At 42.7% G+C, this 14,523-nt stretch overlaps 2 protein-coding genes across 2 annotated transcripts; both read left to right on the forward strand.

Moving 5' to 3' along the window:
• Positions 1-1,597: 1,597 nt before the first annotated feature.
• On the forward strand, positions 1,598-6,183 carry LOC110976204 (galanin receptor type 2-like). The gene has a single exon (XM_087133628.1). The coding sequence runs from the start codon at positions 2,631-2,633 to the stop codon at positions 3,744-3,746; it is 1,116 nt and encodes a 371-aa protein (XP_086989754.1). The 5' UTR covers positions 1,598-2,630; the 3' UTR covers positions 3,747-6,183.
• An 800-nt stretch (positions 6,184-6,983) lies between these two features.
• Positions 6,984-14,286, forward strand: LOC110976227 (scavenger receptor cysteine-rich domain-containing group B protein-like). Its single transcript, XM_022229325.2, has 7 exons — positions 6,984-7,584; positions 8,353-8,463; positions 9,115-9,237; positions 10,413-10,511; positions 10,655-10,821; positions 12,444-12,615; positions 12,941-14,286. Exons 1-7 carry the CDS (start codon positions 7,509-7,511, stop codon positions 13,303-13,305), a joined length of 1,113 nt encoding a protein of 370 aa, XP_022085017.2. The 5' UTR covers positions 6,984-7,508; the 3' UTR covers positions 13,306-14,286.
• The last annotated feature ends 237 nt before the right edge of the window (positions 14,287-14,523 follow it).

Raw genomic sequence — 14,523 nt, forward strand, 5'->3', positions numbered from 1 at the left:
GTGTACTCATGGGAACGACCCATTTAAACAAAATTCTGTCATTTAAGCTCCACAAGGACTTCGAAAAATACTTCTTTTTTTCATTTGTTAGGATTTGTATAATGTTTTTAGTTGCTACTGCTTTTTTAAATATCCCTTGTCGTGACAGTGTTCGCTAGCCCTTTTTGTGTTCTCATTCTTTCATTAAAAATATTTGTAACGATAGCTCAGTTTGTAAAGTGTTATTGCCAATCAGGAAGATTACGCTCAGCTTGGTTCCTTTTCTCATCCGAATGTTTTACTCCTTCGTAAACACGAAATCGTTAAGAAAACGAGGCAAAGACTAGTATAATTTTTTTTTTTAATGAAGGTGACATTGCTTACGAGATGACCAACAAGCAATTCGTTAACATGCACAACACAGCGTGCAGGTTCAGTCTTGCAAAGTTGGGACCGGTGTTACCTGCGTCCACTAGCACTGAGTGGGGATCTGAGGGAACCACTGTCTATTCGAGGAAATACATTATTTAGAGTATTTTCTGTCTCCTGTTTCTACAGACCTCTTTCACACCGGCACCTTTTCCTACACAACGTCGGTGCAGCATTGTTGCCTTTTATTAGCTGCGAAGTGTCTCACTTTGCGGCCAACGAGGAAGCTGCAACTGATGTGGGGGCGCTGTTGATTTTTTGTGATTGTGCATTATCTCCATATACATTAATAGCCTACAGACCGACAAAAGCGGGCGCCAGAACTAAGTAAAACTAAACTGAAAATACGATGCATTAAAGATGGTAGCTGATGAGTAATTGCAGCAATTTTACTCAATATTTTTGAGCACCATGAATGGTCTGATACTACGACAATCAACATGATCAGCATAGACCAAGCATACAGCAACTTTTGTCCTCTTATTCAACGTAAAGCTGTCGGGGTAACACTGCAAAATGGCATATTGATCATTAAAATATGTAAATTGTCTAAATTTAAGGTAATTCTTCACCTACTTGGAGAACTTCAAGTGTACTCAGTCGCTGCTTGTGACGTAGAGCCGGTACAGTTTACATCGAGTCGTAACGCTATGTTTTTTTTAATCAAACGTGATAGGCAAATGCTCCTCAACGTGCACAAAACTATTCAATCAATTTTTTTTCGCGAAAGCAAACTTGAGTAGCCTGTAGCTCTTATAGTTACATAACTGCAATACAAAACTGCTGTGGAGCACATAGTAAATGCTGGACAGGGTTTTCAGTTGCCATCAGGGCGTTATCATCCAAAATGGCTGACCTGTATCACTCGTCCCAAGATTTCTCCATAGACTTGTGCACACTACTTCCGCCCATCATGGTTTCATTACGTTATCCAGACGCTGATTTCCATTGGCGCTGTCGGTCTACAGACAATGGACTACGTGCACTAGTACTGATCAGGTTGTACCCCCGTAAATAGGCCAAAAATATGTCTGTCGAGCTCATTAATAAAAATATTCTATATTAGAATGTCCCGATGGCCATGGGATTGGAATATTGAAGAAATAGGGCAGTGAATTTTCGCCCGGACTCAGGGCTTCCAATTCTGAGCAATTTGCATGCAACCGAGTCTTAAAGTGGCACTATTTACTTCCGGGCAGTAAAATTTCCTTCATTTTAGGGGTGGTCTGCTTTGGGTGAGAATTGCTCAAAAATTCATTGGTCGACTCTCTAAAATTGAAAGGAAAATGAAAGAGGATACGTCAAAATATCATTTTTCTGTCCAATCTGGACACCTTCGGAAGTTGTATTTTAAACAATAATTTTGAAATATAAGGATTTGTCATCGGTGTCTGTGGGAATTCATTTTTAGGGTTGAACCCATCAGTGGCTGCCCGCGGTAGGTTGCACATGGCATGGTGGGAACAAACATGGCGCGGCAAGATCGTACCCATGGGAATGAAGTTGGTGTGTAGGTTATTTGTGTCTGTGGTTATCGCAGTGCACCTCAGTGGCAAGCAAGCAATGTACTGTACAGTACTGAGCTGTCAAATAGCTGGGCAAACGCAATGCAATTAGTACCAAAATACATTTTCAAGCAGGGAGTAGGTCCCCACCAAACTTCATAATGAATATGTTAGCTGCGAATATTGCTTGAAAAGTAATTTAATGGTGAAATGGTCTGTTTTAGGCATCTGGGTGCACGAATATTTTTACTATCCATTTCCTCTTCGCTTGAGGGCAGTGGCCATCGTTTATTTTCGTTGCATTCAGTGACGTCTGTGCTGAACATTTTTGTTGTGCCTTTACGGCAGAGTTGTAATGAACTGAGTCAATAACTCGAGTTCGACTCCACTCGGAAATTTGACTCGACTCATTATGTTTCAATGACTCGACTCGAGTCACCAAAAAATAACGACAGGAAAAAAAAAACAGGAGGCACAAATATATGCCTTCCGTTGGCTTGACTGGATCCTGATACTTAAACAAAACAGCGGCCGACTCTAGCATGTAACGGTTACTTTCCAAACTCAGTTGATGTTACTAGAGAAGTTGAAATACCGGGGAAGCTACACGAGTCTTGTCTCAACCACATTTGACGTGTAGCTATGCTCCCGCCTGCTGATAGGTATAAAGATGTGCATTCTGAAGAGTGAGAATTTTTTCGACCTTGAACACAACTTATGCAAACCTACACCACGTGTCTGAAATCATCGCATGCAGCAGTGCAGAAACAGCAAAGTCATCACTATCTGCCTGGCACAACGGCTTTGACTTCTGCTGATCTAAGTCTTCGCTGTTCTGCGTTTGGGCCTGTTCTGCGCACCATGGAAAGTAATTTGGTCCTCCGCGTTATCAAGACCACCGTTGGGCTGTTTGGTATCGTTGGTAATGGTCTTGTCTGCGCCGTTATCTACAAGGTTCCCTTCATGCACACTCTGACCAATGCCCTGATCTTCAACCAGGCCTCGGTGGATCTGCTGGGCTCAGTCGTGCTCCTGCTCGCCAGCAACATACCAGTGCCGAACCGCCTGTCCAGCACACTGGCCGACTGGCTGCTCTGCCGCGTGTGGATCGGCAACCTCTTCCTGTGGGGGGCGTTCAATGCCTCTACCTTTAACCTGCTGTCCGTGACCATGGAACGTTTCCTCGCCATCGTGTTCCCACTGAGGCATACCCAGTTCTTCAATCGTCGTCTGGTCATCATTTTGACCATCGGCTCTTGGGTTCTGGGGATTTCATTGCAAGGTGCATACATAGCCGTCGTGCAGGGTTTCATCGACGGAAAGTGCTTCTTCGAGTCCTCCCCGCGATCTCGTTTCATCGGCGCGGTATTTATTTGTATCAAGTTCTTTGTTCCTGCGCTCTTGATGCTGTTCGCCTATATCGCCACCATTTACGTGCTGTTGAGAAGTGCTCGACGCGTGGGAGTACCAGCTCCGCTCACATCCACGTCGGCGGGACCTAATCAGTCAGGAAGAGCGCCTCTACCGCCCCGTGTCGAAACCCAAGGAGGATCCCTCTTGCGCGCTAGCAGGAACACCTTCAAAACACTTCTTATCGTATTCATCTCTTTTTTCGTTTGCTGGTCTCCAAATCAAATCATCTTCTTTCTGTTCAACTTGGGATGGCCCCTCGACTTCACAAGTGTGACATATGTTGTTTCCGTCAGCCTAGTCGCTTTAAATTCGTGCATTAATCCCGTCATTTATGGAATTAAATATAAGAGGTTTAGGTTGGGCCTACGTAAATTGCTCGGTCTTGATTTCACTACTCAACCGTCAATTATACAACTTTGACGACCCAGATTATTAGCAATGCCTCGTCAAAAAAGCACAAATTTCACTGAGTGTCTGCTCGTGCCGCGTGTGTAAAGTTTTAGCCATTAAAGAAATAAAAATTGTTTATTGCATAATGGTTATATGATGGTGAAACACGAAAACAAGTAGAGAATGAAGGGATTACCCAGAAACTGAAACAATAGCCGTCAATTTATCACTGCACCACTCACAGCGAAACTTATGACATAAGCATTTTCTGAAGTGGTACTTGATGAGCATGTTTAACGAAATCATAAGTAGTAGTTGAAAAAGATTTTTCATGTAGAAACAAAGTAGCCTTGTTGGTTGGAATTAAAATTTTAGCTTCTTAAAAAATGTTTAGTCCAGCAAATCACAGCACTTGACGAACGGTATTTAGTCATTGGACAGTGATGTTAAGGAGTAAATTGAACGTCAGCTGTTTAACATTTAAACGAAGTGGTAGCATGCTACGTTGTGTTTTATTTCTAAACACGATTTCTAAGGGTGAACACACTAAGGGGTGAAGGACGTATAAGGATTGTCCTTCCAAATTCTTTTCAGGCATTTGTCGAGAATATTTTATAACTCCATCCACAGCACAATAATGTTGCTTTTGTAAAGTCATAAAACCATTATTTTTAATTTTGTTTGGATAATTTGGATTTTGTGCTGCGAATTACCCTGACCTTCGATACATTTTCCACCCTCTTACCACAGCCAGTGGTTTAAGTTTCATATAGAGCAAAAAGCGTGCCGGTTAAGACAATCCCCTAAATAAATCAATTATACAGAAATATTTGATACAGTATGCATACATAGATAGTGACATAGCTGTAAAGCCAAAGGAGAAAGGTCAAGAATAAATCGACTCCTGGGGAGTAAAAACCACCCTTAAAAGAGTCAGAACCACTCCAGTTGAGTTCAATGGCTACTTTATAAGGAACAAATCTTTTTCTAATCGTCCCCTATATGGCTCGTTTGAGGAGTGGCAATTTTATTCTTATTTTGTAATTGTTTTTAATCTTTTTAAAGTGGCTTTTATAAGGAACTCACTCTTTCTGAGAGAAAGACGTGTTCCACTCCTCTACATTTAGAGAGCAGGATTAGGGTTTATTATTAGTTTCAAATGTATTTTGACGTCCTCAAAGGACTATTTCTGTTGATCAATGCCTGCATAATTTCTCACGCTGCTTAACATTTCCTTTCAAATAATCCAATTATTCTGATCTGGTTATGGGATGTATTTGTGTGACATATTCAATGGGTCTGATAGGGACGTGTTGGACTATCCGCCTTGTAGATGTTGGTACATTGAGAGATGACGCCAGTGATATTTACGAGGCACTGCATGGGAGATGTTTTTATGTTTTCCTGTACACCGATGTGTTTATTCATAATGTATTCTAAGTGTGGTCGGAGAGTTGCAGATAGGACTCGAACTCACTTTCTGCGAACAATAGTACAGACAACCCGACTATTCAGTGATATTACTTTGGCGTTGCGTCGAACATCTTTACTAGTTATACTGGGTTACATGGCCCAGTCAAGTTTGTGATATTTCATAACTCTCAGACTGCACTGAGAATACACTGTGAATGCACACGTCAAGGTAAGGGCAACGTAACCCAGTGCGTGCATAAAATAAACAGGAGATGGCGTGTTTTTTTCCCCGGGTGGGAAAACACCATTTGTGCGCTCAGGGTTCACGCATCTTTGTCCGTAATAAAGAGAATTAAATATGAGATGTTTGGAGGCAGGATGTGGACGTCCCTGTAACATGAAGGAGTAAAACAACAGCCATTGCCGCAAACCGAAGGGGCCGTTAAGGATACTTGCCAAACGTTTTTCCCTTTAATTAATAACCGGAGTCGTCACTTTTTCTTGCATTCGAGTTCAAAACGGGAAACCAGGAGAGTTGCTATGGTAACTTGGACCCTATATCCTGTAAGATGCGCCTACACGGCGCCAGTGCTCTATTGTTGAGGATTAATTTGTAGAAAAATGAATGACAGCCGCTTGTAAATAACAACTCGTTTCAAAAGGAAGATGCGTTCAGTTTACAGTGTGATCAATGCATGGCCATTTCTGTGTAGGTCTTTTGTCTTTCGGCGAATGAGTTTGTCAAATGAAGGATTTTGATAATTCCACGTTATCATCCACGCGGCTGACAGTTGTCGTAGAGCCAAATCTTATGGAATTCGTAAAAATACCCCTGCGGCACGCTCCTGTCTTCAATTGAACCCGACTCATCGCACGGATGACTTGCTGCCTGGGGTCATGCCGCATTCTACAGAACATGTTGTCTTTCTTCCTGCACAGCTAAATCCGCGTAAACTTGACATGCAATTGACGTGTTGTTCATCATGCTTTTTTTATGCCTCTGTGGTGAATGACCCCAGTTACATTGATAGCTGTGTCATGGACGTTGACTAGATTTGGGGGGGGGGTTGTGTAAGAAAACGTGTTTGTTGTAACTGAAATTTGCCTTCTTTTTCCAGAATGTATTGCTGTCATAGTATAGTACATGCGCAATGCATGCATGTGTGAAGATGACATGTATGTTACAAAATAATATTTAAAAAAAGTTACGATATCAACATTTCTGAGAAATTATGTCATTGGAAAAAAATGTGTGTATACCCAGCAAGATATTGGACGGAGGGGTACCCCCTTACATGTCCAGTCCCTATACACAATCTAGACTATTGTTTCCTAACACATTCCCCTAGATGTTTGTAAAGAATTTCTGAGATTCCTATCAAACAGCCACCAACACAAAGGGTGCATTCGATTAGCTTACACGTGTAAGTCAAACTTACACGAGAGCGTTCGTTTAGCCATCACGTGACCTTCGTGCCTTCCCTGGTGTCAACCACCACTACCCCAGCTAGCGAGTGGGTCTCTGGAGGCTGCCCGAGTGTAATGACGTCACGGATGGACTATTCGTGTATGGGCGCGCATGATGGAAGTGGCGGGGACTCGACCTTTTTCCCAGAATGCTTTGGCGAATACACTGCAGCGTTCGATCAGCCTCATTTCGAAGCTTCCCTTGCGTGTAACACTGGTGTATTCAGGGAAACTAATCGAACGCAACCTTACTCCGGCATGTATGGTCTTTGCGTACACGCAGAACGCGTGCAAGAACCCGCTTGTAATCACCAGTCTCCCTTTTCGCCGATTGAGGGTGTACTTCAGCTCGGGGTGAATACGCCGTTGAAGATGGAAATATTAACTATCGTTGAATAGGATTTCAGAGCCAAATTTAAACATGCATTATCTGCCGTGCGCGTGCTCCATTCTTAAATCCAACATTGCGTAAACGGTACTTATATTACGCTTTCATAGTCAGGTTATGTTATACGGCGGACTCAAGGTCTTCAAATTCGGATAAGCCTCGCCTATAGTTGCCAAATACTGACCTGACTTGGCAGTAACCTATAAAAAAGGTTGGTTTTTGTAATGACATTGTTTGGTGATATCAATAGATTTAATCAAGCAGAAAGGGCGCCCTTTGTTGACCGACAAGTTAATTATTGTCCAAACTATTACGTAACATGAGGTTGGTCATTCACACGAGTCGTTGTTTTGGGCGAGGCAAGTCAGCCTCAACGATAGAAGACAGTACGGGAGAATATACATAATCACTCGTCATCCACAACATCTTTCTGTCAATCTGCAACATCTCCACTTTAAGTCTAGCTGACAATTTCGATTGTTGCTGAGAATCCTGCAGTTTAATACAGAGATTCCGATTGAAATATGGTCCAATGGTTGTTCGGAGTGACGGCTATCGTCCTTCTTTATGGCGTGACCGCTCAAAGCAACGTGACCCAAGGTAATCGCCATAATTCTGTTTCTTTCTTTCGTCAACACTGATTAGGTCTTAAGTTACGAACTGTACCGTTTTTACTTGCCAAGAGAGGGCGGAAGTACGATGCTCCTTCTGAATCGCTGAAGTTTACTCGTTACAACCTTAACCTAAGGATATGTTTTAAATCAGAATCTTGAAATGAGAGACCATGACAACAGCGTACTAGGCTTAGTTATTTAATGGCGGGATATTGGCTACAGTATTTCACTAGTATGTACCATCCAAACCAAGTATGATTCTATCCCTAAACTCGCATCCAATTCAGTCTTTTACAGGGAATTCAACATAAGTCCTCAGCGAAAGTACAAGATATTCATACTCAGTTATACATGGAGGAAGGAAATATCCTTTTCCCTCCCATTAACCTGCCCTGTTGCTTTGGGCGCGTGGCCTTTGCTCCTCTTCGGATACACTTGTTTGATGTTTTACGTAATGCATCGCGTGTACTGCGCCGTTGTACACGGCTGTACCACTCCGTGCACGGTAATGTTGCATGGCTAATGGTAGCAGCAACCGTGAGGGCCTAGGTGTGCACTTTTCGGATGTATACGCGGTAGTGAAGATGCCAGAACGGTCTGAATTAAAAGATAATAGAAAAAAAAGTAGGCTAAAAACTAGATTTGTCAGCCAGTGTGTAATGCCTAATCTCACATTTCATGCCGTAATGAAGTTCACAAATAACACACTTGTGAACAAACTGGGAATTGGCCCTTTTGTTCCATTTAATTTCAGGTGTGAACACGGGCTTTAGTGTCCGTTTAATGGCAGGCTCAGGCCCCAATGAGGGCATCGTAGAGGTGACTCAAGAAGGCAAACGAGGCCCAATTTGTAATCCTTATTGGGGTAAGTGATGCTGCGTTTGATAGTGTGCAACGAATCAATAAGATCCATGTAGCATGTTACTGGTGAGTTATTTCAACTTTAACGCACGCGTTTGTATGAGGAACCATACCCTGCTTGAAACTGGATGAGTAGTTTGCACAAGTTAATTCACAGAAGCCCTTTCTTGTTTCGTACAATATCAGCAATTAGTTCTGTAAATGGTCGTTAAAGCAAGTATTTCTGCACCACAGTCTCGTATTTACTTGCCTATTTGTCGTGCTCGCTGCCGTGGGTATAAGTGGCAGTTATGTTTTTCATCATAAGCCGTATGAAGTCGAAACTGTTTTGTACACGAAACGCTTGATTTCTAATCGTTCTTATAATGTCACACACGCCACGCAGGTGTCCCACATTTTTCCATTTATTTTCTCCGATTTACTTCTGTATTTTTGTTCTTATAAGGTTCAGATTAATTCATAGGTTTGCCACGTCTGTTCTTGTCACTTTGTGGTCTATTCTTTTTATATTTTATTGTGATTGTATCTTCAGAGGGCAAGTACTTCCTCAAACGCCAAAGTCGTTTAATGGCGGGAAAAAATTCAGAAAGTTTGTCTTATTTTCGAGTTAAGGAGTCCCTTTCCTCGGGAAATCAATGATTGTTTCTGATTTCAGACATTAACGATGCAACCGTTGTCTGTCGTCAGCTCGGCTACCCGCTAGCCACACTGGCCTCGACGGGTCAGCGATTTGAATCAAGGATATATGATACGCATTTGGAAGCAGTGTCGTGTCAAGGTACTGATAAATGTATGGGAATAAAGAGTTAATGACCTTTTTTGTCCAAGGGCGGATCAAGAACCAAATTTTAGGTTTGGCCAAACTTTTTTTTTATTGGGGGAAGGGGATTTTGAATTACTGTCTTGTAACCTTTTATGACCTTTCTGAAGGAAGGGGCTACATTTTGGGGCTTTTGACACGCTTTGGGAAGGAACCCTTTTTGGGGGTCATGGCCTCCTCCAAATCCGCCCTAAGTTTTGTCTGGACCTATAAGCGCCAACATCAAACAAAAGTCAGATCTACTGAAAAAAACCTCTTTTGTTCAAATCTTTCTGAACCCCAACGTGAGCTTTAAAAGAGCCCTTTTTATCTTTCAGACTGGCTCTTAGGAATGATCGTCACTTGCAACATGATGGGTGTCTGTTAGATTTCCCCGTCCTATCGACACTAGTCATTGATTCTTAAACCGCAGTTATCTTCCAGCACATTGAATCTATCTTCTCTTTGGGGTTGACTCTTTCAGAGACTTGTTTTCATCGGCAAACTGTAAAGATTTTTGCACTGTGCTGGATTTCCACAATTTTGAATGAACTTTCTCCGATATTGTTTCTGCAATATAAGTATGTATGAAACGCTAGCAATGCATTTTATGCTCGAAGACGTTGGAATGTTGGGACCACTCCTGCTTTTAAATGTTGCATTTGATTTCATTTTTATTGTGTTATCATGAACAACTTAGACCTAAAGTAATTTTCCCATATGCTGTTGCATTAGTGATCAGGCGTGTAAGGCGCGTTTTTCGAATAAAATCTTTTTTTAAAGTTTAAATTCTTGTAGTTTAATGTTGTATTTCATAATACGCTTCACATTCATTTGTAAGTTGGATTGTCCGTTATAGAAACAAAATTGACTGGTTGGTGTTGCTGTGGGTTTATGCATAGACTGTTTGCTTGTTTATCCTCATCAATGCTGCGGTGAGAATCGAGCGATATTCAAAGGGATGTCGCTGGTTGAAGCAAAACTGACTGATTAGAGCAGCTCGCACATAGGAGTGGCTCTGTAGGATTTAGGATTTGAACGTACATTATTTTACTTGTGTGAGAGTCTGCGGGCGACAGAAATCTTTGAACGTGTTTTCCTCGCACGATCAGCTCTTTTCTATCCTTTTGAGTGTTGCCTTTTATTCATTGTAGGAAACGAATATCGGCTAGACGACTGTAGCCGAGGGTCATGGGTCTCTCAGCCCTGTTCTGACCGAGACACGGCCGCCGTGATATGCAGCAGTATCGGGGGTGAGTTGGTCCTAGAAACATGACCGCTCGTCATCTCTATAACTGCACAAAACAAACAGGAGATCCCGACACTGAACCTGATGTTTTAAGGAGACTAGATGTCCACCTCAGACATCATTCCATTTGACTTCCTTTGTCAACAGAGTTCTCCGTTCGACTGATGGGCGGTCCTTCTCGCTTCGAAGGGCGGGTAGAGGTGTACCATATCCACGCTGGTACTCAGCCAATGTGGGGAACCATCTGCAATGATTACTGGGATATCTACGATGCTCAAGTCGTTTGCCGTCAGCTCGGCTATGGCAATGCCAAGGTGAATGATCCTATAGACGCGAATGACGCCTCGGTGAATTCTCATTTGAAGCCATAACAAATACTTTTAAATGAGCATTGCGAGCAGTCGGGCATACTCTTAACTTCAACGATTTTTTTCCCTGCGAAAGTTTTATGACATTAAATTTGCGCCGGTTTAGCAATCGTGTAGCTCAGGAACCAGCCTTTACACTTGCACCGCGAAACTGCGTCATGATGTTAACACCCATAAGGAGATGAATTTTGAGGTGCTTCAAGGGAGATCGTGGAGATAATGCTTACTGAGTGGTTATTAAAAGTGGCTTACCTTTGACAAAGGTTAACGTGCTTATACCACGGAGCTTCTTCAAGTTTCAGGTCTCCTCAAGTGAATGGTTTGTGCTCAGCGTAAAACCTCATATTTTGCTTTCTTCCATCCTCTGGCTAGCCGCCGTCGCAAAGAATCGGGAGGAGACAGATATAATTTGAGCTCTGTCTTGCTGTTTGCTCCAACCAATCTGTGAATAGCTCCCTCCAGATAGTGAGGACCCCCAACACAACCCCCACAACTTACATTCTCGCCACCCTACAGACCACACCCACAACAAGACGTGACTCGCTGTCTGTTCTAGTCTGGTCTGGCCTTGAGTGGAGCTAGACCATATCCATGTTACATTGAAACATCACAGTCCAACATTGAAACATCACAGTCCAACTTCTCTATGCCTGTTCAACTATTGGCAGCATCCAAGCATTTCAGAATCGAATTTCCTCCTTGAGACTTGCAGTCACGTTAGTGTACGCAGGGACAGTCCAACGACTCATGTCCGTCCCACCAAGTGTAAAATCGTAAGACATCTATATGAACTATGCGCAAATCTCTCGAATTTATTTCAGCCACATGCATGTGAAAAGCCAACACTGGGCTTGAAATAATCATTGCTTAACATACTGTGATAACTAAACGGTGTGCACAAAACCATGGATGTCTTTAGGCGAAGGGAGAAATGACACGAACATTTGGAGAAACGGAGATAGAAACGTGTACTTAAGCGCTTTGCATATGCGTTTTCAGCAGTTTTTGTATTCTTAGCTTTAGATTAGATTTGAAACTATAATTTGTCCATTCCCTTTTTAACAAAATTTGCCCGCTTTATCCGGTCATGCTAAGAGAATTAGGACATCATTGTCCACATCTTTGTTTCCAATTCGCACCCAAATCTGCATCTATCTTGCATACACGGGCTGAGGTGTGTAGTCTAGTGGTTTGTAACGCCCACTCATAGGGCCCAGGGTCGAATCCAAAAGTTGGGTACTTTCTGTGACAATAGGCAAGTCATTTGCCCTACTTGTCTCTTTCCACCAAGGAGTAGAAATTGTACCTGTGAGGGCAGAGATGGCTCTTGTACATGTAGTTGGTTAGCCCTGCGTGCGTTACCCCTCAAGCAGCTCACGGCAGTAAGATGTATATTTTACAGGGCCACTGAGCAGTTATAGGACAGATTAGGGGGGAAAAGAGGAGAAATGAAATGCACTTTTCCGGAACCGTCCGTTACTGCATGCATGTCTTGCCTAGTACATAAAAGGACATCATTGCTACCCGGAACTTAACGGTGTTTTCCTGTGCGCGTCCATGCACTGCAGGCAGCCGTAGACGACGGTGACAGACTGTATGGTATGGGCAGCGGGCCGGTCTTGCTGGAGTCGGTAACGTGCTACGGGACGGAGAGCACACTGGCCAGCTGCCTGACACCGGGTTGGCATGTCCATAACTGTGGTCATAATGAGGATGCCGGGGTCATCTGCGAGTATGCTGGTAAGTACCAAGTTAGTCAGTTTTATGTACATTTTTGTTTGTTTTTCTAATCACAGTGTTTGACCTGTGCCCCCTTTCGCGTTCTTGACCTCATCGCGGCAAATATGGTATTTTTCTTGTCATTAGAGATTCATATCAGTTCAAATAATAGATACTGTTGATAAATGTGATTATCATTTTAGCAATATTGTTTGTGAGTTTTCCCCAGATCTAATGGTTAACATCCCTAAATCGTTGATCCACACCGACACAATGAGTAACCTCGGGATTTCAAAAGGTACAGAAAATGACAAATGTCATTTCGGGTTTGTTTGCAATCATGCAGATACTTCGTACGTTTGGCTGTCGCCGCTAGCCGTCACGTTCATCGTCATCGGTAGCCTCCTCGCATTCTGTGTGGTCATCGGCTGCATCGTCTGCTGCATCTCTTCCGTCACCAAGAAGAAGCAGCGACGCACCGCCAGCTCCCCCGAACCGCCCGTGTCCTTCGCTGCCTCCAACCAGGCGGCAACGGTAGAGACAGCCGGCGCCAGCCCCGGCTACAGCCTCCCGATCCAGCAGTTCCAGCCGCCACCCGGGTACGTGTTGACGACCACCACTGCTTCCGGAGGAACGCCTGGATTCACAACCATCACACCGATGCCACCGCCCCCACCGTACGCCGAGACCCCGAATGCGGAAAAATCCTAGAATACATTACACGTTAACTTTCGTCAGCTTTCCAAAAATCGTATTCTAATTAACATCAGAGAATAAAAGTTCGAAGTTTCATCTGTAGACATTGCAGTGTTATAGACTACATAAAAAATGTGCAATTTCCTGAATGATTTAGATTTCGCTGATTGTAATATTAATGGAGCAGCAGTTGGAAGTTGCCTGATTGAAGTTTAACCATTTTATTCATTGATTAAATTAATCTGTTTGATATTGAGACCTTTAGTATGAATTGGCTGTAGGCCATTGTTTAACACTGTACATTATACGTTGACTCTTTTCCATGTTTAGGCCTCAGCAGAGAATTTGCCAGCAAGCAAGGGCCTAAACAGACCACTTTTAAGTTTATTTAAGTAACATGTCAAAAGTCAATCGTGCTTTTTGCTGCCCAAAACAATAATCTTTAGAGTTGATGTAGGTGGATACATGTATAACTGGTAGCAGAAACACCTGCAGGCTGCGGTCTATTAATTAATTCAAGTGAGAATTTCTGGTCAGCTCATTAATATTAAAAGTGCTCCCGCAGTATCTTATGAAAAGGGAGATTGTTTGGCCCCCAAAATGGTGAGATTGTGTAAATTGTTGTCAGGATCGACTCCCTGGGTCTTTCAGCTTTCATGTGAGAGTAGAATGGCTAAAAACTACGGTTGAAGATGCTCCTAAATGACCGAAAAAGTAGAGGGTTGTCACTTGAAAAATGGCTGCAAGCAGACTTTGGAAAAATCACTTTTCGGGGTGATTTTATTTTGTGGGAATAATTACAAATGCAAACCCACAAAAGTTGAAAAGAAATTGAAAAACAAGGGACGAAACAATAATTTCATTTGTGTTTTAGAAATCTCCGGGGTGTTGGTATGCATGTTATCGGGCCCTGAACGGTGCTAATTTTACACTGTTTTCAATGGGACTTGAATTAGTGGATTGTACCCTCCACGCCCAAAAGAAACAGAATCCATTTTACACACGGCCGGTTCTTTTCATTCAGGTACACAATGCTCACTGGAGTTATTATTCTGAGACGTTTAAAGGTCTAAAACGGGCGAGTGTGCATATATACTTAAAACCATGAGCTCGCTGTCGGGTTAGCTGTGAAGGCTATAAATGATTGCGATTCGTAGGAAATAGTGCCTTTAAAAATGCATAGTTTTCCCTATTGAAGCTTTTACTTACAGGATTCCAAGTGGAATGAAATTT

This window comes from Acanthaster planci, linkage group LG02 (genome assembly GCF_054643075.1).
Source record: "Acanthaster planci isolate LZ-2023a linkage group LG02, COTS_SCS, whole genome shotgun sequence".
In the NCBI taxonomy this organism is placed as follows: Eukaryota; Metazoa; Echinodermata; class Asteroidea; order Valvatida; family Acanthasteridae; genus Acanthaster; species Acanthaster planci.